The sequence below is a fragment of the Cyprinus carpio genome, chromosome B3, assembly GCF_018340385.1.
Source record: "Cyprinus carpio isolate SPL01 chromosome B3, ASM1834038v1, whole genome shotgun sequence".
NCBI classification, from domain to species: domain Eukaryota; kingdom Metazoa; phylum Chordata; class Actinopteri; order Cypriniformes; family Cyprinidae; genus Cyprinus; species Cyprinus carpio.
Window position 1 is genome coordinate 41243246 of NC_056599.1, and position 24252 is coordinate 41267497.

Below are 24252 nucleotides of genomic sequence, written 5' to 3' on the forward strand. Positions count from 1 at the left end.
ACAAAAAGTGTTTTTTTAAATAAAAAAACCCTCAATGAATAGGCAAACCTTAAAAAAAAAAAAGAGAAATTTTGAAATCAATTGACAATGTTGAAGTTGACAATGATCACAGCCCGGGGTGAGTCTTTAGGAATGCTAATCTTAAATGGGGGAAAAAGGCCATTTTTTTAGTACCACTAATGCTGCTTCTGTTCCCTTTGAAGAGTCACAATGCGTCCACCAGTGCGTCCTTCGGTTCTTGTTCCCGATCTTGGACTGCTTGGACGTGCTGTGGGAACATACATGTTTGGTTCTTCTTATTTGTTTTATCTTCATTACAAATCTTGTTTGGTTTGGATAATTGCCTGAAAAAAATTATTTACGTTGTAATGCAGATGCAAAATGTGAATTATTAATTCATTATTCAAGTGTTTGTGCGCATTATTAATGCGCATGAATGACAGGGAGGCGCCCTCTAGATCACTCCTTGAATTTTTTCCTGATAATGAATTTACTTCAATTGGGATGTCTCACATACATAACTAAATATATCTACAGAAAGCTTTGAAATGTCTTTTTAAACTAAAACGAAAGCATTATGTAATCTGTGGATGTTGCATTTCTCCTCGTCGTCGAGAGAGCCAGTGTACCCCCCTCTCTCCCGGGTCCTCGTCGCCACAACCTCACCCTCGCGACGAGTGGGCCCGAACCCCGGGTCACCGGTTCTGTCGCTAGAGCATCTCTTGAGATCGGGGAGTGAGGTTTTACCTGCACAGCACCTACTCGCTGGCCCCCCATTACACACTAGCACTGGTGAATTTCATCTTGCAGCCGACAAGAAAACAGTTGTTTATTAATAAATAATTAAAATGTCTCCTTTTTCACAATTATGTAGGCTACGTCTGCAATGTGCTTTGTGGCAAACTTAATGCATGTGCTTGAGCGTGGAATATATTATAGACTTGATTATGTAAATTTAATATAAACTTCTGATTAGTTGAAATAATGACAAATGAAGGACTAGAACTAGAAAAACAAAAACTCTTACGTGGGGGACAGAACCATTTTTTAGAGTGTATAACCAATACAACGAGTCCTATCTAAACCTGTTCTGCAAGTTTGAAACCCTCATAAGACACTGTGCATATGAAAGACCAAGAGATTCACACACCTTTATCTCCACCCCCCCACAAGCTATACCAGAGCTACCCCCCAACCCCCTCCATCTGAACTGAACTCTTTTTATTCATTAATTTCTCGCAGCCCATATTATTATTTTTCACAAGACCATAATAATAATAACAAATTATCATTGATAATTATTCATTATTTTACGAAAATCATTGTTATTTGTGCATTTGCGGAAGGCTTTAAGAACAAGCGGAATCCTCCATCCAGCTGCTCCCGCTTCACACAGCGAGCGGGACTCGCGCAAACTGACCCAACCCATTTTAGCAAGGCAGGAAAACATTCAGTCTGCCTGAAGGAAGATGTATTTCATTGTAATTAATGCTGTTAAATAGAGAGTTAAATAGAGAGAGAGAGAGAGAGAGAGAAAACTATAGTCTAGGGCTATTAAACTTGGACCTCATTATATTGAAGTACAAATCCAAAACACCAGAAGCAACCTACACTCTAAGTGTTCTTTCACTGAAAAGTATGCATTTTATTTATTCACAGGCTATATGGTTGAAATAATATTTTAGTTTCAAATGTTCCATTGTCTAAAAAAAATGCTTTTATTGGCTAAACGTTTTTTTCATAGACCTTCAGTTGTTATATCTCTAAAATCCAATGCCATTTGTAATTTCACAGTATTTTCACACCTCCTAAATCACTAACCTTTAAGTCACAATTCTATAATGGTCAAATTTACTCAGGCCGATGACATTTTTTAATGACAATATTTTATTATTATTATTAGTTTTTTTTTTTTTTGAATAATTGTAGCCTACATAAATAGGTGAAGCAAAACAATGTTTGGATTGGTCCCTTATTCCCCTTACTTTCTAAAGAATAAACACTTATTTTCCTACAAGAATAAACATGATAACATATTATTCATAGAAATAATTTAAGCAATTAAAAACCTTTTTAAAAAAAAAAAAAAAAACTTGATTTTAAATACTATTAAACTGACTTTAAAATTTCAAGGAGTTATAAAAGTTTTAATAGGGTAAAATGTCACAGTGCATGTCAATAGCCTAAATGAACTTGTGTTAACAGTATAATTAGAACTACATAATATAATTGGTTTTTTTTTTTTTTTTTTTTTTTGTTTTTGAAATGAACAATTCCTGCATAAAATGGGGCAGCAACCTTTATATCAAACATTTTGAAATCGTTCACAGCTGAGCAGTGTGGGAGGCGAATCTGCGTCAGAGCGCCGAAGTGAATGTGCTGCACAAAGTCATTTTCAGATGCAATGAAGGAAAAAAAATAAAAAATAAAAAAAAAACTGGATTGCCTAGATTAGGCCCAGACTCTGTTCCCTAAGTATATATATAATTATAATTACTGTTAACACACAGTAACTAATTTTAATGGATTAATCACCTATTTTCGTTTTGCTGCATGTTTTTTTTTTTTTTTTTTTTTAAACACGCTAAAAAATAAATTAAATTTGTGAGAGGAAAAAAATATTTAAGTCATGTATAAGTTGCATTTTAACGGATTAATCACCTATTTTCTTTTGCTGCATGTTTTTTTTTTTAAGCACGCTAAAAAATAAATAAAAATTTTGTGAGAGGAAAAAAAATATATAAGTCATGAATAAGTTTGCATTTTATTACATTCAGAAATAATAACGGCAGGCCTAATAATGTTATAATGTACCAAAAGATATATTTTTAGTTCCCTTCACTTTACAACAAATCCTTTAAATTTAACAAATTTATCAGAACAAAACATATATAAAATGAAAAAATATAATTCTAATGGATAAATATAATTGCAGTATATAATAATATAGGCTTAGCTATAAACAAAAATAATAATATAATAATAATAATTTAAAGCGAAACACAAGGAAGGTTGGGCTCTCTCATTCTCTCACTCGGGAGAAATCCAAACGTTTCCATATTCGTGATGTTGCCCATTTGAAGCTTAACTATTATTCATGAGGTAAAATAGGCTTTGTATTTCACACGTGTTTCAGTATCGACCGGCAAAAAGCATAATGAGCAAAAATATGCCAAAGTGGCCCGCTGCTCGCGCCGAATGTCACGGTGAACGGCTGCTGTTTCCCATGAATATGTGCGCGTGAGGCTCCAGCGCGATCAAACAGCTGAAACAGAAAATACTCAATTTTTGGTCACACATAAGGCATAATTCAAAAATGCAATGTGTTAGCAGTTTGAAAAATCAAGAATAATAACAGCGTTATTATATATATATATATATAGGCCTTATATTTATTTACTGTTTAATAACAATAGCATGCATAAGATCCTTTGTGTAAAGGTCTTCTTTTAATGTTTGATGAGTAGACTGTAGCCTAAGACTATGTTGTTTTACTTCCTCCTTTTTATCTCATTTTACAATTACATTAATTTCGCAATCCGTCCCTTTGCACCACCTGGCAGTAGTTTCGCGAATTATTCTTACACGCGACTGACTTGCAGTTAACGCCTAATACCCATTTTAGTTGTCAACCTACTGTATAGCTGCAAACAGCAATTACGTGGCCAAGCACTCCAGCGGCAAGTTGAGGAGCTAAGCATGGCATGGAGCATCAGACCAAATGCAACAATGAGCAATAAAAGCAATTTTAGAATGATTGTAATTGAAATGGCTGAAAAATCATAAATAAAACCTCTAGTAGCATGATTTATTGCCTTATCACTTTTGACCAACAGGTGGCTCTGTAATCAAATCATCTTGGTGTGTTCTGTGTGAGGTGACAATGGCAGACACAAAGTTTGTTGTCATTATGTCAAAGCTTTGCAAAGATATAGCCTCAAACTCATTTTGGCACCATGTCTAAAATTTGTAACGGTGCTGTACGAAAACAGTTTTGTCAATCAACACAAAATGCATAACATTATGTCATCAAAATAAAAAAAAAATCCAAATCAATTTTGGTGAAAATCGGACCAACAGTTGAAAAGGAGTTAGAAAAAGTAGGTTTTTAACACAAATCAAAATGGCAGACAGGGAGTTCAGATTTCCTACTAAAATATTTGGTATGCCTGTTTGTTGGCACGACCCAAGGAATATTTTGAGACCAGTTTCATTAAAATAGCTTAATGCAATCAAAAGTTATTAGCATTTTTGTAAAATTTCATAATTAAAGGTTGATGAATGGTTTGTTACTCGTTGCCAAAAGGTGGCGCTGTTACCAAATTGATGTGCCGTGGTCAGTGTGAGGTGACAATGGCACATATAAAGTTTGGTGTAAATATGCCAAACCTTTGCAGAGATACAGCCCTCAGATGCAGTTTGACATCTTTCCAGCAAATTTGTTCATGCGCTAAATGAAAACAGTTTCGTGTATCAACACGAAATCCATAACTTTTTGCCAGCTTAGTCTGAAGATGATCCGAGCCAAATTTGGTGAAAATCGGACTAACGATCTAGGAAGAGTTTGAAAAAGTAGGTTGTCAACATGAATCAAAATGGTGGACAGGAAGTTCAACCAATATTGGTAAAATTGGTATCGGTGTTCTCGTCATGATCCAAGGAATCTATCAACATCCGTCCGATTACAATATGTTAATGTAAGCAAAAGTTATTAGCATTTTTCTAAATTTCATCATAACTTTTGACCACAAGGTGGCGCTGCCCCCAAACTTTTTGAGTACCATGAAGGTATGGAGCCGAAGATTTTTGTAAACCTAATCCACCTGTCCATCGTCCCTCTCTCCAGTCAGCTTCACAGCATCTTCTTCACCTGTCCATCCTCCCTCTCCAGTCAGGTCCACAGCATCTTTTTCACCTGTCCATCCTCCCTCTCCAGTCAGCTCCACAGCACCTTCTTCACCTGTCCATCCTCCCTCTCCAGTCAGCGCTACAGCACCTTCTTCACCTGTCCAATCCTCCCTCTCCAGTCAGCTCCACAGCATCTTCTTCACCTGTCCATCCTCCCTCTCCAGTCAGCTCTACAGCACCTTCTCCACCTGTCCATCCTCCCTCTCCAGTCAGCTCCACAGCACCTTCTCCACCTGTCCATCCTCCCTCTCCAGTCAGCTCCACAGCACCTTCTCCATCTGTCCATCCTGCCTCTCCAGTCAGCTCTACAGCACCTTCTCCACCTGTCCATCCTCCCTCTCCAGTCAGCTCCACAGCATCTTCTTCACCTGTCCATCCTCCCTCTCCAGTCAGCTCCACAGCACCTAATCCACCTGTCCATCCTCCCTCTCCAGTCAGCTCCACAGCATCTTCTTCACCTGTCCATCCTCCCTCTCCAGTCAGCTCCACAGCACCTAATCCACCTATCCATCCTCCCTCTCCAGTCAGCTCCACAGCACCTTCTTCACCTGTCCATCCTCCCTCTCCAGTCAGCTCCACAGCACCTTCTTCACCTGTCCATCCTCCCTCCCTAATCAGCTCCACAGCACCTTCTTCACCTGTCCATCCTCCCTCTCCAGTCAGCTCCACAGCATCTTCTTCACCTGTCCATCCTCCCTCTCCAGTCAGCTCCACAGCACCTAATCCACCTGTCCATCCTCCCTCTCCAGTCAGCTCCACAGCACCTTCTTCACCTGTCCATCCTCCCTCTCCAGTCAGCGCTACAGCACCTTCTTCACCTGTCCATCGTCCCTCTCCAGTCAGCTTCACAGCATCTTCTTCACCTGTCCATCCTCCCTCTCCAGTCAGCGCTACAGCACCTTCTTCACCTGTCCATCCTCCCTCTCCAGTCAGCTCCACAGCATCTTCTTCACCTGTCCATCCTCCCTCTCCAGTCAGCTCCACAGCACCTTTTCCATCTGTCCATCCTCCCTCTCCAGTCAGCGCTACAGCACCTTCTTCACCTGTCCATCCTCCCTCTCCAGTCAGCTCCACAGCACTTTTCCATCTGTCCATCCTCCCTCTCCAGTCAGCTCCGCAGCACCTTCTCCACCTGTCCGTCCTCCCTCTCCAGTCAGCTCCACAGCATCTTCTTCACCTGTCCATCCTCCCTCTCCAGTCAGCTTCACAGCATCTTCTTCACCTGTCCGTCCTCCCCTCTCCAGTCAGCTCCACAGCATCTTCTTCACCTGTCCGTCCTCCCTCTCCAGTCAGCTTCACAGCACCTTCTTCACCTGTCCATCCTCCCTCTCCAGTCAGCTCCACAGCACCCTTCTTCACCTGTCCATCCTCCCTCCCTAATCAGCTCCACAGCACCTTCTTCACCTGTCCATCCTCCCTCTCCAGTCAGCTCCACAGCATCTTCTTCACCTGTCCATCCTCCCTCTCCAGTCAGCTCCACAGCACCTTCTTCACCTGTCCATCCTCCCTCCCTAATCAGCTCCACAGCACCTTCTTCACCTGTCCATCCTCCCTCTCCAGTCAGCTCCACAGCATCTTCTTCACCTGTCCATCCTCCCTATCCAGTCAGCTCCACAGCACCTTCTCCACCTGTCCATCCTCCCTCTCCAGTCAGCTCCACAGCACCTAATCCACCTGTCCATCCTCCCTCTCCAGTCAGCTCCACAGCACCTTCTTCACCTGTCCATCCTCCCTCTCCAGTCAGCTCCACAGCACCTTCTTCACCTGTCCATCCTCCCTCCCTAATCAGCTCCACAGCACCTATTTCACCTGTCTATCCTCCCTCTCCCCTATGCTCCACAGCACAGTGTCCACATGGTCATCCTCCCTCTCCAGTCAGCTCTGCAGATAAATCTATCCAGGCATCGGGAACATAAACATGTACAGGTCCTTCTCAATAAATTAGAATGTCAAGGAAAAGTTCATTTATTTCAGTAATTCAACTCAAATTGTGAAACTCCTGTATTAAATAAATTCAATGCACACAGACTGAAGTAGTTTTAAGTCTTTGGTTCTTTTAATTGTGATGATTTTGGTTCACATTTAACAAAAAAACCCACCAATTTAAATCTCAACAAATTAGAATATGGTGACATGCCAATCAGCTAATCAACTCAAAACACCTGCAAAGGTTTCCTGAGCCTTCAGAATGGTCTCAGACAATCATTGACACCCTTCACAAGGAGGGTAAGCCACAAACATTCATTGCCAAAGAAGCTGGGTGTTCACAGAGTTCTGTATCCAAGTATGTTAACAGAAGGTTGAGTGGAACGAAGGTGGGGTTTAAAGGCCTTATGCTGTGTTCACACCAAACGCGAACCTTATGCTGTGTTCACACCAAACGCGAATAGAGCATCTGGCGTGTGAATGATTTCAATGTTAAGTCAATGTAACAAAAACCGGCCCTCACCGCTCGACAATGTAAAAGGCGTCTGGAGGTCTCGCTGCACGAATGAGACGTTTAGCGCGGCGTGGTAGACTCGAATTCCCCTCATTCGCGCGTCTACTGTAGTTTGTGCGAATGACGCAAATTGAGCGTCTGGCGCGAATGTGCTTTTTGTGCATTTACGCGTTTGACGCGAATTCGCGTCTGATGCCCGAGTTGAAAAATTTGAACTTTGGCGTCAATTCGCGCCACGTTAACCAATTAGGAGCCTCCTCAGGAGTCACTCATTCAACATGGAGGATCGACTGATGTTGTCAGTGAGCAGTCACCCGGAGCTATATGACACAAGTTCATATTTCTATAGACAGGAATAAAAAGGACCTCGCTTGGAAGAGTGTGTTGTAAATACACATTTAACTTTTGAGTCAGGTACAGGTTTATCGACCTGCTGCCTTTTTTACAACTATTTTCTCCCTAATATAGCTACTTTTTCGCTAACAAGATAATGCGTTTATTCAGAGGACGTGTGCAGGAAAAAAGTGGAAAAGCCTCGAATGCTCAATCAACATCAGCCATCTTGCAAACAGACAACCGCCTAGCACTTGCCCCCTTACAAGAAGCGGATTTCGCCTCGGACGCGCGTAAATTTCACTTCAAACTCTTGCTTTCTACGCGCTAATGCATTCAAAATGTTCAAGCGGCAAACTAGACACGAATTTGACGCTCTATTCGCGTTTGGTGTGAACGCAGCATTTATGAGGATTGTCAAGCAAACTAGATCCAAGAATTTGAGTGAACATTACAAGGAATGGACTGAGGCTGAGGTCAAGGCATACAGACGTGTCAAGGAATTTGGCTACAGTTGTCGTATTCCTCTTGTTAAGCCATTCCTGAATCACAGACAAACGTCAGAGGCGTCTTACCCTGGGCTAAGGATAAGAAGAGCTGGACTGTTTGCCCAGTGGTCCAAAGTCCTCTTTTCAGATGAGAGCAAGTTTTGCATTTCATTTGGAAACCAAGGTCCTAGAGTCTGGAGGAAGGGTTGAGAAGCTCATAGCCCAAGTTGCTTGAAGGCCAGTGTTAAGTTTCCACAGTCTGTGATGATTTGGGGTGCAATGTCATCTGCTGGTGTTGGTCCATTGTGTTTTTTGAAAACAAAAGTCACTGCACCCATTTACCAAGAAATTTTGGAGCACTTCATGCTTCCTTCTGCTGACCAGCTTTTTGAAGATGCTGATTTCATTTTCCAGGAGGATTTGGCACCTGCCCACACTGCCAAAAGCACCAAAAGTTGGTTAAATGACCATGATGCTGGTGTGCTTGACTGGCCAGCAAACTCACCAGACCTGAACCCCAGAGAGAATCTATGGGGTACTGTCAAGAGGAAAATGAGAAACGAGATCAAAAAATGCAGATGAGCTGAAGGCCACTGTCAAAGAAACCTGGGCTTCCATACCACCTCAGCAGTGCCACAAACTGATCACCTCCATGCCACGCCGAACTGATGCAGTAATTAAAGCAAAAGGAGCCCCTACCAAGTATTGAGTACATGTACAGTAAATGAACATACTTTCCAGAAGGACAACAATTCACTAAAAATGTTTTTTTATTGGTCTTATGAAGTATTCTAATTTGTTGAGATAGTGAATTGGTGGGTTTTAGTTAAATGTGAGCCAAAATCATTACAATTAAAAGAACCAAAGACTTAAACTACTTCAGTCTGTGTGCACCTGTATGTATTTAGAATTCCAAAAATGACAATAGCAGATCATATAAGGAACAACTGTTTTAGTTTTATAAAAATATTTTTGCATTACAAAGTATTAGGTAAACATACTTGGCTGCCCTTGCACTGCATGATACAGCCTTAGGGAGAAAAGACATCTTTTTATTGCTGTTTTTAATTGACAGGTGTACGACAGGCTTGGAGGGGGGAAAATGTGTATGTACTGCTGTCAAAAATAGGACCGTATAAAATCTACTACATGAACATATATCAAACTGCACCATCAATGGATCTTGAAAGCGAGGTTAGTCTTGGCCAAAGCTCACCGAACATGTTAATATAATTTGCTGCCAAAACAACATCTTTACTTTGTGACAATGTTATTGATACATTATTTTAGTATTTAAAAAAAAAAATATATGATGTGTCATTTAATTTGATTATTCAGATATATTTTTTTTATTATAAGTTATTTTGCTTCTTTTCTTTCTATCAGGTCATGAATGCGTATATGCTCCTCTTGGTGCAAAAATATAACAAGAGGTCCTGCAACAAGGCTGCAGCCATCGACACTTTTGAAATGTCAAACATTTGGCAACAGAAGCAGGCAAAAGTGAAGGTGATCCTTTAATCTGTGTTTCTTAGGGCTTTGCAGTAACTATAATAGATTTATAAAGAAGTTTTATGAAGAACTGTAACTAACCTTTGTTGTTAATCAAACTATCCTCTTTGGTATCCAAGGTAGAGCTGTTTGTTTTTGTTTTTTTTTAAATGGCTTTGGGCTCTGGCAGTTTGGTTTTAATCCTTAGTGAATTGGACCCTAAATACACAAGGACTAATAGACCAAAAAGGCACACCAAGAAACAATCAAAGATTACTTAAAAAAACTACCACAGAATACAAGACAAGAGAAGATACAGAATCTGATCAGAGTAAAATACAAAGTAAAAGATAACTAAGCAAAACATAGTAGTATGGTATTGGTGTTCAGTTGTTCACCTTTTCTGCTTATCATGAACTGGCCATAATGATATAAGTTTAAATATAAGGTGCTTTAAAAATGCTGTACACCACATCAGGCCAAAGGTGTAAGTTAAAGAAGATGATAAATACTTTTGTGTATTAGAAAACTTGTGAAAAATTTGAGTTTACATTACATACATTTTGTTTTCCAGATGAACCCAGAAAAGTACACTTACATATTGGGTATAATTAATGACTGCCATCATTGGACTTTGACGGTACTATTTTTTTCTCATGATTGCACTGATATTTTTATGCAGTTATGTTTCTAAAACATTTATGCTGTTTGAAAATGAGAAACTACATACTGTTTAAAGGGATAGTTCACCCAAAAATGAAAATTATGTCATTAATGACTCACCCTCATGTCGTTCCAAACCCGTAAGACCTCCGTTCATCTTCGGGACACAGTTTAAGATATTTTAGATTTAGTCCGAGAGCTTTCTGTCCCTCCATTGAGAATGTATGTACGGTATACTGTCCACGTCCAGAAAGGTAATAAAAACATCTTCAAAGTAGTCCATGTGACATCAGAGGGTCCGTTAGAATTTTTTTGAAGCATCGAAAATACATTTTGGTCCAAAAATATCAAAAACTACGACTTTATTCAGCATTGACTTCTCTCTCCCGGGTCTGTTATGAGCGCGTTCACAACACTGCAGTTTAGTGATATCCGGTTCGCGAACGAATCACTCGATGTAACCGGATCTTCTTGAACCAGTTCACCAAATCGAACTGAATCGTTTGAAACGGTTCGCGTCAAACAATAAGCATTAATCCACAAATGACTTAAGCTGTTAACTTTTTTAACATGGCTGACACTCCCTCTGAGTTCAAATAAACCAATATCCCGGAGTAATTCATTTACTCAAACAGTACACTGACTGAACTGCTGTGAAGAGAAAACTGATGAACACGAGCCGAACCAGATAACGAACGAAACATTGACTCGTTCTCGAGTCAAGAACCGGTTGCATCGGTTTTCGGATCACCGGTAGTGATGGGAAGTGCTGCTCTTCTCCGCGAACCGGTTCTTTCGGACAGTTTGATTCAATAAACCGGTTGCCGAAAACGGTTCACCAGTTCTTTTGCGCTCGACGTAATGACTTCATTGGCGATGATTGCCCTTGATTCAAGCCTTCGGTTTACCCGCGCTCATAACATTAGCACAGAATCAGTTCAGAATCAATCATCAAAAGAACCAGTTCGGTTCAGACGCGCTGTGTGCCAGTCTGAATCACGCATGCGCAGTATCATCAGCTCCTCGCTTCTCGAACTGGACGCGTCCGACAGAAACGGTTCTAGACTCGAGAACGAGTCAATGTTTCGTTCATTATCTGGCTTGGTTCAGTCAGTGTACTGTTTGAGTAAATGAATTACTCCGGGATATTGGTTTATTTGAACTCAGAGGGAGTGTCAGCCATGTTAAAAAAGTTAACAGCTTAAGTCATTTGTGGATTAATGCTTATTGTTGACGCGAACCGTTTCAAACGATTCAGTTCGATTTGGTGAACTGGTTCAAGAAGATCCGGTTACATCGAGTGATTCGTTCGCAAACCGGATATCACTAAACTGCAGTGTTGTGAACGCACTGACAACAGACCCGGGAGAGAAGTCAATGCTGAATGAAGTCGTAGTTTTTGATATTTTTGGACCAAAATGTATATTCGATGCTTCAAAAAGTTCTACCGGACCCTCTGATGTCACATGGACTACTTTGAAGATGTTTTTATTACCTTTCTGGACGTGGACAGTGTACCGTACATACATTCTCAATGGAGGGACAGAAAGCTCTCGGACTAAATCTAAAATATCTTATACTGTGTTCCGAAGATGAACGGAGGTCTTACGGGTTTGGAACGACATGAGGGTGAGTCATTAATGACATAATTTTCATTTTTGGGTGAACTATCCCTTTAAATATATGTCAAAGTTTTGATGTGTACATACTATTTGATAACGCCAAGACATGTTTAAGTAACGTTAACTATAAAAGTACTAACAGTTAGCTAGATAACAGCTAGGTGCACATGTAAAGCTACATGTGGACTGTCGTTGGCAAGGTAGTTTACACGCTACCCACTAGCCAGTCTATGCTAACTTGGCAAGAAATACCATTTGAAATACATTTAACATTGACCATAGAGGCACAGAACAGTGTTGCGGCATAAGATTGCCCTTCAGAGATGCCAGAGCTGTTGCTCTAATTATCATTGCCCGTTCTGCGGACCAGATGTGTTCAAACCCACCATGGAACTTCATGTGGTGGAGAATCATGTCTGCAACCGCTTATCTTTGGCAGTGCAGCATGAAGGGAAGTTGGCATTTATTTTTTAGTCATTGTTAATATTATTTTACTGACTTTAACGGTTGCTCATTAGCCTAATTTGTTAAATTTCTTATTAGTAATAACTTTCTAAATCCTATATCAACCTCGACAAGTTAATGATACAAGGATAGACATGAAATGTTTCTTTTAATTCTTTCAAGTAACTACATAAATTATTCTGTTCACACTTTAGATTAGGGTCCAATTCTAACTGTTAACTATTTTGCCTCAATGTACTCCTAATTACTGCTTAGTAATACTTAGTAAAGTAGTTGTTAAGTTTAAGAATTGGTTAGTATTAAGTATTTAGAATAAGGTCTTGAAGAATAAGACATTAATATGTGCTTTTTAAGTAATAATAAACAGGCAATATCCCAGCAATATTCATGCTTATACACAACTAGTTTATTGTGAGAATTGGACAAAGTATTTAAAGTGAGAAGGGTATATAAAAAGCATGCATTTTAAGGTTAGACTTTAAATGCTGATGTTAAACCCACTATTTAATTGTGTATAAATGTTCTACAGTCTATACACAGTGTTAAGTCCAATTACATATGAAGTAACTGTTATTAAATTACAGTAACTAGTAACTAGTTACACCAAACACTGCTCTCAGTATACTGGTCTTTGTATTCCTTTTACAGGGAGTATGTGGTTTTTATTCAGTCTTGACTTCACCTGGGTCCCAATCACCCTGTTATTTACTTCACAATGAAAACAGACTGGCCATTATCTTTGGGTTTTTTTATTTTTTATATAACCCACTTCAAACATGCATGATCAGAACAAAGACAGATCAATTAAAAAACTGGGCACTGGGGCCAATATCTTCATATTTCTTCTTTTTGTTTGCTTACAGTTGCCAGCATCTGTTCTGGAGGACATTTTTATCGATGTTGTTCTCCAGGAGGGTGACGAGGCAATTCTGACACTGGCCCTTGTGTGCACTCACTTCAGAGACCTTGTGACAAAAGAAGCCTTCAGAAGAAGAGCCCATTTTCTTTGGCCTGACAGAAAGTGTTCCCTAGTAGTTTTTGCATACCTTATGTATTTTTAAAAAAATCATAAGAAATTCTCATGTTATTTGCTTCAACGGCCGGTTAATGAATTCCAGCCTTGTGGATTTTTGAATGTGTGTACTTTTACTTGTCTACAGGTGTCACAAATTGGAGTGCTTTCTCCTCATGCTACAAGGCGGAGTTCTACAAAATGTACAGACTGGAAAATTGTATGCAGTGTGGAGACATATTCAAAAACTGTATTCCAGGTATGCAGTGTTAGTTGTCAGAGGTGTCAAGTAACGAAGTACAAATACTTCGTTACATTACTTAAGTAGAAATTTTGGATATCTATACTTTACTTGAGTAATTATTTTTCAGCCGACTTTTTACTTCTACTCCTTACATTTTCACGCAGTTATCTGTACTTTCTACTCCTTACATTTTAAAAATAGGGTTCGTTACTCATTTCGGCTTGTTTTCATTCCGGCTTGTCATCATTCCAAAAAAAAAAAAAAAAACACCTATCCAGATAAATCGCGCCATCCGGATGAAGTGAAGTTGATTGTGGTTGGATGAGAAGTATAAACATATACCATTCCGACACCCCTATTGGTTTGTACGCGATCCATCGCACCTGCACATGACACAGATCACATCACACTCCAGTAAGGGCATAGCCAGTGTTGGGTTCGTATATCAAAAAATATATTTCTTAAAAGTAGGGTTGGGGTATGGAACCGGTATGCACCGAACCGAATAAGGACACAGATTTCGGTGCCTCTTAAACGCCTGAGCGATCGATTGAAATGTTTGTCCTGGTTCTCCGATATGTAGGCCTACACAAGAAGCATGGGCGTCGCTAGGCTTTTTTTATAGGGGCTATAGCATTTAGCTCCATAAACTGTACTCAAATTCGCGATCGCCTCAGAGTCAGTCCCCTTAAATTTCATATGAAAAAGGCGGCAGACCGGTCTACTCTCCGTCTTTCAGCGCGCTCTTCAATCCACAGACGGCGGTGGAGCAGCGCGAGCGCACTTAAACAGAAACAGAGGACACAAGGTGTGTGTTTATCGATAGATTGTTAGAATATCTGTATCTGTGCAGTTCTTTGTCATAAATACAGTTTACAAAAGGTCACGAGGGAGCAGTCGGTTTCTGTAAAGTTTTCGCTTGTCACCGCTCATCACAACAAAGCTGTTTCCTCCAGCGACAATCTAGCCCTTAACACATATAAACGAACGCATACTTCAATTGTACTTATTTAAATATACTGAATTAAATCATACGTACTTTATACATACACTACTGTGTAAAAGTCTTAGGCACGTTAGTGTTTTCACCCCAAAGAATGGTGTTCGGACAGTTATATATATATTTTGCTGTAGTGTGTCAGTAGAAAATCAGTTTACATTTCCAAACATTCATTTTGCCGTTGTCAGACTGCTTGTGCATTCAAAATCACACTAGATTATTATTAAAATTAATGGCAAACTGATATTTCCTACTGACACACTACAGCAAAAGATATAAATAAATGGCTTAAACCCCTTTTTGGGGGTTAAAATACTAATGTGCCTAAGACTTTTGCACAGTACTGTACTTTACAAACGACATTGTTGCTACTTTATAAAGAATGACCATACAGTCATTCGCAGAACTGATTAAAGACAGTGACAGACACCACTCATTTTAACTAAATATCAGAGTGATTGACAGAGATACAGTAGAAACATTATGTGTGCTTTTGTATTAAATAATGACCCAGATTGTGAAATACATTTATTAGCCTTAGAGTAAGGGAAGCACAACTTGGCAAATGAGAGCATCCAAGGTGAAAGCTATGGATTTATTTTAAATATTTGTAATGTTCTTTATTGTTAATCCAGTTTTTTTTTTTTTGTGGCTCTTTTTTTAAGTATCGTTTCAGGCACCGTTTAGGCACCGGTACCATTTTAAAAGTATCGAAATGGCACCGGACCCTACTTAAAATTTATTTTTTCTCAACTACTGGCTCATTTATCAAATGGGTGCTTTCTCTTCATCCTCCGCAAATTAAGCTACCGTAGGTAGTCCGGTAACTAGACGTTTAAATAAATTAGCGTTTGCGATTGACAACGCGATTGACAAAGTGAAAGTCGTGACATTTGCCAAGTATGGTAACCCATACTCGGAATTGGCGCTCTGCATTTAACCCATCCAAGTGCACACACACAGCAGTGAGAAGTGAACACACCGTGAACACCCCCCATGGAGCAGTGGGCAGCTATATATCCAGCGCCCAGGGAGCAACTGGGGGTTCAGTGCCTTGCTCAAGGGCACTTCAGCCATGAGTATTGAGGGTGGAAGAGAGCGCTGTTCATTCACTCCCTCCCACCTACAACTCCTACCAGCACCGAGACTCGAACATGCGACCTTCTGGTTACAAGTCCAACTCTCTAACCATGTAGCGAATACAGGAAGCTATCGATCAAGAAGGTATTAGGATTATGAAGTATTTTTCATTTTTTATTTTTTGATTAATTACTTGGATTAATCATTCATTTTGACAGCACTAATGTTTATTGTAAATAGACAACCATACAAGGGTAATTGTTACCAAGCCTGCCCTGGGTACACCAATTTTCTTGTTCATTGCCCTCGCAGATTCCTGCAGCTAAGCTTGGATGTACATTAAATACATTCCATTAAAGGTTATTGATGACATGCCTCTGAAGTTTGACTTTTTGCACAATTACAATACTTATAGACAACTAGTCATCATATCTCTAGTTCTTTAATGTATTTGCATTGTACTAAAGTGCGTTCATTTTCAATGGGCATATATGCGGCTGAAACAGGTAATCTAGTGCATCCCAAATTTTTCAACATGAATATTTTAATATAACATTATAGTCATAATGGCCTATAGCCTTTAGAAAAATGTTTTTTTGAGGAGGTGGGGTAGTGCACAATAGGCCCCTGTGGCGTGGCCTACGCTTTTTGTTCTTAATGGCATTTTTTTCCCTTACATTACTTTTACTTTTATACTTTAAGTAGTTTTGAAACCAGTACTTTTACACTTTTACTTGAGTAAAAAGCTTGAGTTGATACTTCAACTTCTACAAAAGTCTTTTTAAACCCTAGTATCTATACTTCTACTTGAGTAATGAATGTGAATACTTTTGACACCACTGTTAGTTGTTGCCATGGGGTGTTTTGCTTTCAGTGATGAATTAAAACATTACAAAAATAATGAACATTGGAATATAAATGTTCTTCTTTCTTTGCTAACCTGTAGGATATGTGTCGAGGAAGAAGAGGGGAACTCGACACCCACCCAGGCTTCTGCAGCGAGTTCTGCCAAATCTGTGCTGACCTTCTTTGAGTGTTATGTGCATGTAGTGCTATAGATGCAAACTCCTCACCTTTCAGTGACAACTCACTTTTTTGAGGTTGAAATGGGTCACCTATGAGATTTGCATGGATCCAATGAGAGTTGATCTTACAAGGATACTTGGTGATCTTACGAGGGTAAATAAAGTACTGGAAATAGTATTTTCTTTATTCTTTACTTCAAAAACTGTCTAAAAAGGTAATACTTTATGTATTTGAGGTCTGAGGTGTGGGAATGGTGAAGAGAGAGAGAGGGCAAAGATTTTGCATTTTAGCTCTGCATTGCCGTCTAATCAACTTATATTGTCTTACTGAAAATAGCCGGCATAGCACTTCATCTTTTACATTATGGGATTTTGATTATATGTTAGTCACATGCAGTTTTCTATTAATGTTCATGATCAGTGGATGAAAGCACACCTATTTTCTACTTGATAAGAAAATATGTAGTAGACATTTGCAATTTAGAAAAAAGTGTAGAATACCCCAAAATAAGAAAAACAAAACTTTTAATTGATACATTTTACTAAGGTAAAAGAATATTACAGTGTAGATAAAGATAGATAAATCACTTGAATTGTGTATTTTATTTATTTAATATCAAAACGTTCCTGGCCACTGAAAAAGGACACTTTTATGGCTTTTTCTGGACTTGCTGGCTATGAAGACACTGGCGTTTGGCACAATCTGCACCAACTGCCAGGGCTTCCCCAGAACCTCAGTCACAGAGATGAAATGGGAAATAAAGCTTCTCTTCATGCAGTGGATCGACACACAAGAGGTTAAGAAGTGCTCAACAATGCACAAGGTGTATGATGGTGATACCGTCTTGAGGCGTCCCGAGGGTGTTTGGGAAAGGTGCCAGATCCCAATTTCAGCGAAAGTGAAGGACTATAATAAATATACGGGAGGATATTTGGATACTATAATGTCTTGCACAAATTTTTGTTTATTTATTTTGTTGACATTTCTGTGGAAAACAGTTTTTCTATCCACCAGCATCTGTCAGAAGCTCAGAATAAAAGTCTTCTCAGCCAAAAGAAATTTGGAAAGACTTGTGTGTGAGCTGGCCACACAGTCCAGCACCTCAGATGCCCCAGTGCCATCCACATCTGCCAAATCAGTGGGAGAGTGGTGCTACTTCTTGGAGTTTAGTAGCTTTGTTTAAAATTAAATGCAAGGACTGCTCCCTCAATCTGCCATTTTGCTTATACATTACATGAAATGGGTCAAGCTAGATGATAAATATTTTGAACAGTCAAGTGTAACACATTGTAAAAATCTTATTTAATTGGTAATAAGTCACTTTAAATAATTTGGGTTTATGGCGTAAACCTGGAGACTTCAGAAAACACATTGCCTCCCTCCAGTTAAGTAACTTTTGTTTAGAAGGTAATACAAAGAAAATTCTCTTTTTTTTTATTTGCTGCCAAATCAAACAAATCAAATTTAAAGAAATTACTATTTGTTAATTGTAAAATTTTAAACAAACACAATAAAAAATACTAAATTTTGAGGGTTTTCTGTTAAATGAGACCATTTTCATCAGTTTACGCCAATGTATATGTGTAGGGCACTCTTTTAAATGAAGGCATACCTTGTTCTTCAGAAGTCAGAAATGGAGACACTTGAAGACACCATTGCCTCCTTTTGGTTAAAGGTTATTTAAAGAAAAAAATTTTTCCCCTGTTTATTGCCACCTATTGGAATCAAAAGAAACTTTCTGCCAAAAAGGTCCTAAATAACTGACTCTCAAAAAAAAAAAGACAAAAATCTGAATTCTTACGATCAAAAAAACAAATATGCCCCAGAGATGTTATTAAAAATAATTAATTTAAATGCATTTACAAGGCAGAAAAACACTGCAGCTGCTGCAAAATTGTAATAATTTAATAAATTTAATAATTTAATAATTTATACAGTTTCAAAGCTCAAGAAAACACGTTTAATTATTTTAAGTTATATATATTAAAACGTATCTATATGTATAAATTATCATTTAAAGTTCAAAATTAATTGCTAGCTCATGTATTAATTATATGATTTTGGGATTTTCCTTAGTTGTCAGTTATAATCATCAAAATTAAAAGAAATAAACATTTGAAATATATCAGTCTGTGTGTAATGAATGAATATAATATACAAGTTTCACTTTTTGAATGGAATTAGTGAAATAAATCAACTTTTTGATGATATTCTAATTATATGACCAGCACCTGTAAATCTGTGTCCAAAGCGTTTCAGAAAGCATTTACATTGGGTCTTTTCACAATCGGATAGACTTCCAATCAGAGAAAAAACAGGGAGTGACCAAGTGTTAACAGTTCTAACAAATTTTCAAGTGCTATGGGAGGGGGTTAAAGCATTTCAGAAAAAGGCTGGAACATAAAATAAGATCCAGATTGAAATCCTGATGTCAAGTCCAGATGAAAAACATAGGAATTTTTTCATTAAAGATGAATCAAACAATGCAGTAGGGCTGGGACAATAAATCGATGCATCGCAAATCAAGAAATTATTCTGCATCAATTCTGAGATTATCGGAATGCATCGCGATTCTCTCTCGAATCGATTCTGAGCCTAGTTTTGAACAGCAGATGGCACTGTGTGCTTTAGAAACCGCCATATTCTGCTTGCTTCCAGTTCCTTACACACACACCGCTTGAACCTAAAATAATCATTCATAAAGTTCGAAAAGGCTGAAACGGAATTACTAGGATGGTTGCAGTGGGCTGTGTTTACGTTAATCTCGCATCATAAAAGCCGATGTGCAAGTACATTTAAACAGATTACTCAGCCGAACGCACAATCGCTCTTCTTTGTGAGCGTTTGAGTGTGCGGTTAAAAACTAGCCTACAGCGCCATCTGCTGTTAAAAACTAAGCTCAGAATCGATTCCAGAGAGAATCACGATGCATTCCGATAATCTCAGAATCGATCCACAAATCGCGCGATGCATCGATTTATTGTCCCAGCCCTACAATGCAGTGCAATTAATTCATTAACTCGTTCAGTTTCTCCTTTTATTTACAGTAAATCATCTATGTTGCGGCATTTCACAGCAAAAGTTGTAACAAACACCTCTACACAATCAAAATGAACTTTGCACCGATGCATATTTTCTGGTGCCATTTTAAACTACCAAGCCATCTAAAACCCTTTCCACACAAAGAGCAGAAATAAAGTCTGGCGTATGCATGTCTTCTCAGGTGTATCCGCAAGTGTGCTGGCAAAAGAAAGTTTTTATTACACAGAAACGGTCTTCCTCCAGAGTGAGCGCGCAGGTGGTTCTCCCCAACCTTCCCGTAACACTCTGAATCCTTGACTTTCTGTCCAGAGTGAGTTTGCGCGTGACGTTTCAGGTCTCTCTGATACGTGAAGCTCTTCTCACACTGGACACACGTGTAAGGCTTCTCTCCGGTGTGAATTCTCCTGTGGATTTCAAGGTTCGCTTGGTTTGAGCAGGTCTTTCCACAGTGTTCGCACATGAAAGGCTTCTCTCCAGCGTGAGCTATTATTACATGATCCTTAAGGAGATTTTTGTCGCTGAACCTCGTTCCACACTGACGACACTTAAAACACTTCTCTCTGGTGTGAATCCTCACGTGGTACTCGAGCGATTCTTTACGCATGAACTTATTTCCGCACTGATCGCATGTAAAAGGCTTGCCTCCGGCGTGACGTCTCATGTGGGCTTTAAGGCCTTCTTTGCTTGAGAAGCTCTTCTCACATGGTTTGCAGATGTAAGGGCTTTCCCCGGGGAGTTCTCATGTGCACTTTAAGGCTTCCTCTGCGTGTGAAACTCGCTCTGCACAGCACACACGAGTACGGTCTCTCTCCGGTGTGAACTCCCGTGTGGACTTTAAGGTTTCCTTTTCTAGCGAAACTCCTTCCACACTGTTGGCAGGTGAATTCACTTCCAGTCTCGGTGATCTGAGCCGTGGTCTTTTAGGTCTGCGAGCAGCTAATAGAGTTTTCTTCAGTTATGAACCCGTTATGTTTCTCATACTGACATTTCTTTTCCATTTCATCATGTTCTCGACTCTCCTCTTTCAGTGGCATCGGGTCTAAAGGGAAAAAAATACTAGTAGAGACCAGTTTCATGGTGCAAAGCAACAGACATCAAAACTGGTGCTTCCTGTAACCCCAGAACCTCTTCTCGATTTTGTTTTAAGTCCCAAAAACCTTTAAGCTGGCAGATATTAAACCTTTTTTTGTCATGTTTCAGGTCTTGGAGTCTTTTCCTATTCCACTCATCTCACTCTAGAACTAAAAGTAAACGATTTTATCATGTTAATAACAATCATGGTACGCAAAATATGCTGCAAATGCTTTTGAAACTTCACACAGAAAGTGCTCCTTTATTAAGAAAAAAAAAAAAAAAAAAAAACTATATTGCCAATTTAATTATATACTGACCATATTTTCCTAAATTGGTCGACCTTCTAACTGATATGGAGACTGTGGATTAAAAAAATGCAATATGACAAAATATTCACTAAACGGGGGATTTGTGTAGTTTCTGCAAAGTAAGGAGCTGTTCACACAGAACACATCCTCGCATATTAAAATTGTGAAACATAAACAATTTAATTTTGACTTTATTTCCATGTTTAACAAATTTTCTTGAAATAGAACAACTTTTTTCTTAAAATTCAATTTATTCTCAACATTTTATTTCAAAATTTTTCTCAAAATTTAATTTTGTTTAATTTTATTTTATTTTGGGCCAGTTGCTTGGGCCCTAATCCTCTTTCGTAGATAACTCAAATCTAACAGTTTGCTTTATACAACAACAACAACAACAACAACAACAAAAAGAGCTTTTCATATACTGTTTCATAATTAAGTAACAGAAAAAATAGTTTCATTGTTTGAAGTTCAGAAGTAGACACTGGGTCTACTTGTTCAGGCGATCTCTGTGTAATTTTTCCAAACTTAATGTGTGACGTTGTAATAATGAACGCCAGCTTTGAGAATGAAACCCACCCTGTGTGTTCCTCAGTATCTTCTTGTTTGACTCTGAAAGTGTCTACAATCTTCACGTCTTCACTCTCCTCTTTAATAACTGCCATCTCTGTAACAGGATCTCAGCAGGAGTCTCTCCTCTGTTCACACATGATTAAGAGGAGATTAATTAACAGAAAGATGAATGAAATCTGAACTGAATCTCTGGATGAGTCAGAATCGGCTCCCTGCTTCAGTGATCTGTCGAGAGTCAGTTCAGCGTGAAGTGATTCAGAACAGAGAGTCATTTGATTCAGTTGACTCGGAGCTTCACTCAGCGACTGAATTCGTGTTTATTATGAACTGATTCACAATATAAAGAGAGAAATAAGACGCAGCTTCTCTGTTCACTTACTCACCTGCGCCCTACTTTCACAAAACAGCACGTTTTAACGTTAGATAAAGCATTTCAATGCTACTTCCAATAATGATAAATTAACTATAGTTTGCTTGTAAAACTATACAAGTCACTAAACCATTTACATCGATTTAAACAGTTTAAATGAATTAAGATTCAAACCGTTCTTCAGCCGAATCACAGACGCAGAAGCGCGGCGCTGCTTTATGACGTCACACCAACACGCCAAAATAAAAGTCCCTAAGCACATTCCGTCGCTCGAGTTCTTCACAGTCTCTTGGAGTGACTAGAGTAGCTTCAAACTGGAAATATAACACAACATATTGCTTGTAGGGACTAAAGAGAAACATCTTATAATTTTGAGCCCTAAACATACTTATCCAATGTCAAAATGACAAAGAAATCAGAGAAGAGTTTATTTACAATACCACACAACAGATACAAAAAACTATTACTTGACAAAAACCTTCCATTGTTTTATTTCATATTTATTTAATAATACTAATGAATTGATTATTCCTTGTGCTGAAACAAAACATTTAATAAATTACCGGTTTAGTGTATTATCCATTTCTATATTTGTAAAATGGATTTAATTATTCAGGTGTGATTGTGTGGATTTACACTGCTGTTACTTTATTCTGCAGCTATAACGTGAGGAAAACTTTAAGGTCTTTTTTTTTAGGATTTAAACCCTACGCAGGTATAAATAACGACTTTATACAACACGTCCTCTCCTCCTCCTCAGCATAGCACCATTTTAGCAATTCTGAGCAGTATGCAGGTGGCATACGCTCTTCTGTGTCAGCCGCGCCACAAGGATGCGTTTATTACGTGTATTTTTGAAAGACAACAGCGCATCGACGCAGCGCGGCTGACACAGAAGAGCGTACACCATCTGTGTACTGCTCAGAATTGCTAAAATGGCGCTACGCTGATTACTACTCTCATAGTTTTTCTAACGCGTTTTATTCGTGTTTGTAGTTCTGGAACGAATCTTTCACCAAAGCGTGATGGATTGTGGGCAATTTTAGTCATCAGAGTGTGCATGGATCCACACTTCAAAAATAGACCTGAAATAGTAGACCACCCGGGGACTTTTGGCATACTGGTTTCATCATACTATGCTTTGGGACACACTTATTCTAATCTCACATACTATTTACTATATACACCATCAACATTAATACGCACTGTGAGTTTCTTTCTTCTGTTAAACACAAAATAGGATCTTTTGAAGAACGTAGGTAACCAAACGTTTGCTGGTCTCCTTTATTATGGAGACAAATTCTTATGGAAGTCAATGGAGAGCAGAAACTGTATCAGGGTTAATATTCTTCACACTTAAAAGGTGAAAATGTGTGTCTGCATTGGCCGGGAATCGAACCCGGGCCTCCCGCGTGGCAGGCGAGAATTCTACCACTAAACCACCAATGCTGATGACGAAAGAGTGGCGCCACCTGCTGGACTCAAGCTGCACACTTCAGCTGAACGGCCCTGAACCGTCTCCCATTCATTCTCAATGGTAGCGCTAAACCACTACGGGTGCGATATTCTTTCGGCCGCTAACGCGCTCGTGGCGCTCTTCCGTGTTTCGGCAAGTTTGAATTCGACATTTCTATCCCGACTCGGAGAATGAAAACACAGTAATAAACAATAAAAGAAGAAGAAGACGGCGGATCGTCTCGGTTGTTAAATTCAACGCATTCCCAGCTCATCTATCAAAGGTAAGATACTTTATGTGACAACAGTTTACGATTTATCACCGTTAGTGCTGAAATCACATTAATAAACTTTGTTCATTTCCAATCTTTACCCTGTCGAGGTTTATTTATTATAGTTCAGCGTAGGTCTGTTTGTTTGCACGCCAAATTATGAATGAACATAGCTGTGATTTACATTTCTGTGTATTGTTTGTCGTTAACACATCATCTGTTGATTACAAGCTAAATTATGAATGGATGTAAGCATTAGTATCATTTTTGTAATGAGATTATATTTATTCCACAGTTCAAAACTGTTTTCTGACCATGGTTTTACTATAGTAACCTTATTTTAGTAGTAGAGTCACATTCACTATTGTTGTTATTGTATCGTGCTT

General features: G+C 38.9%; 1 protein-coding gene and 1 non-coding gene across 2 annotated transcripts; both read right to left on the minus strand.

The window, feature by feature from the left end:
• Positions 1–19936: 19936 nt before the first annotated feature.
• LOC122136846 (zinc finger protein 239-like) lies at positions 19937–20475 on the minus strand. Its single transcript, XM_042721432.1, has 2 exons — positions 20037–20475; positions 19937–19944 (listed from the first exon to the last, which is right to left on the minus strand). Exons 1-2 carry the CDS (start codon positions 20473–20475, stop codon positions 19937–19939), a joined length of 447 nt encoding a protein of 148 aa, XP_042577366.1.
• A 3042-nt stretch (positions 20476–23517) lies between these two features.
• Positions 23518–23588, minus strand: trnag-gcc. The gene has a single exon. It is a non-coding gene; the product is annotated as a tRNA-Gly (tRNA).
• Between the last annotated feature and the right edge of the window lie 664 nt (positions 23589–24252).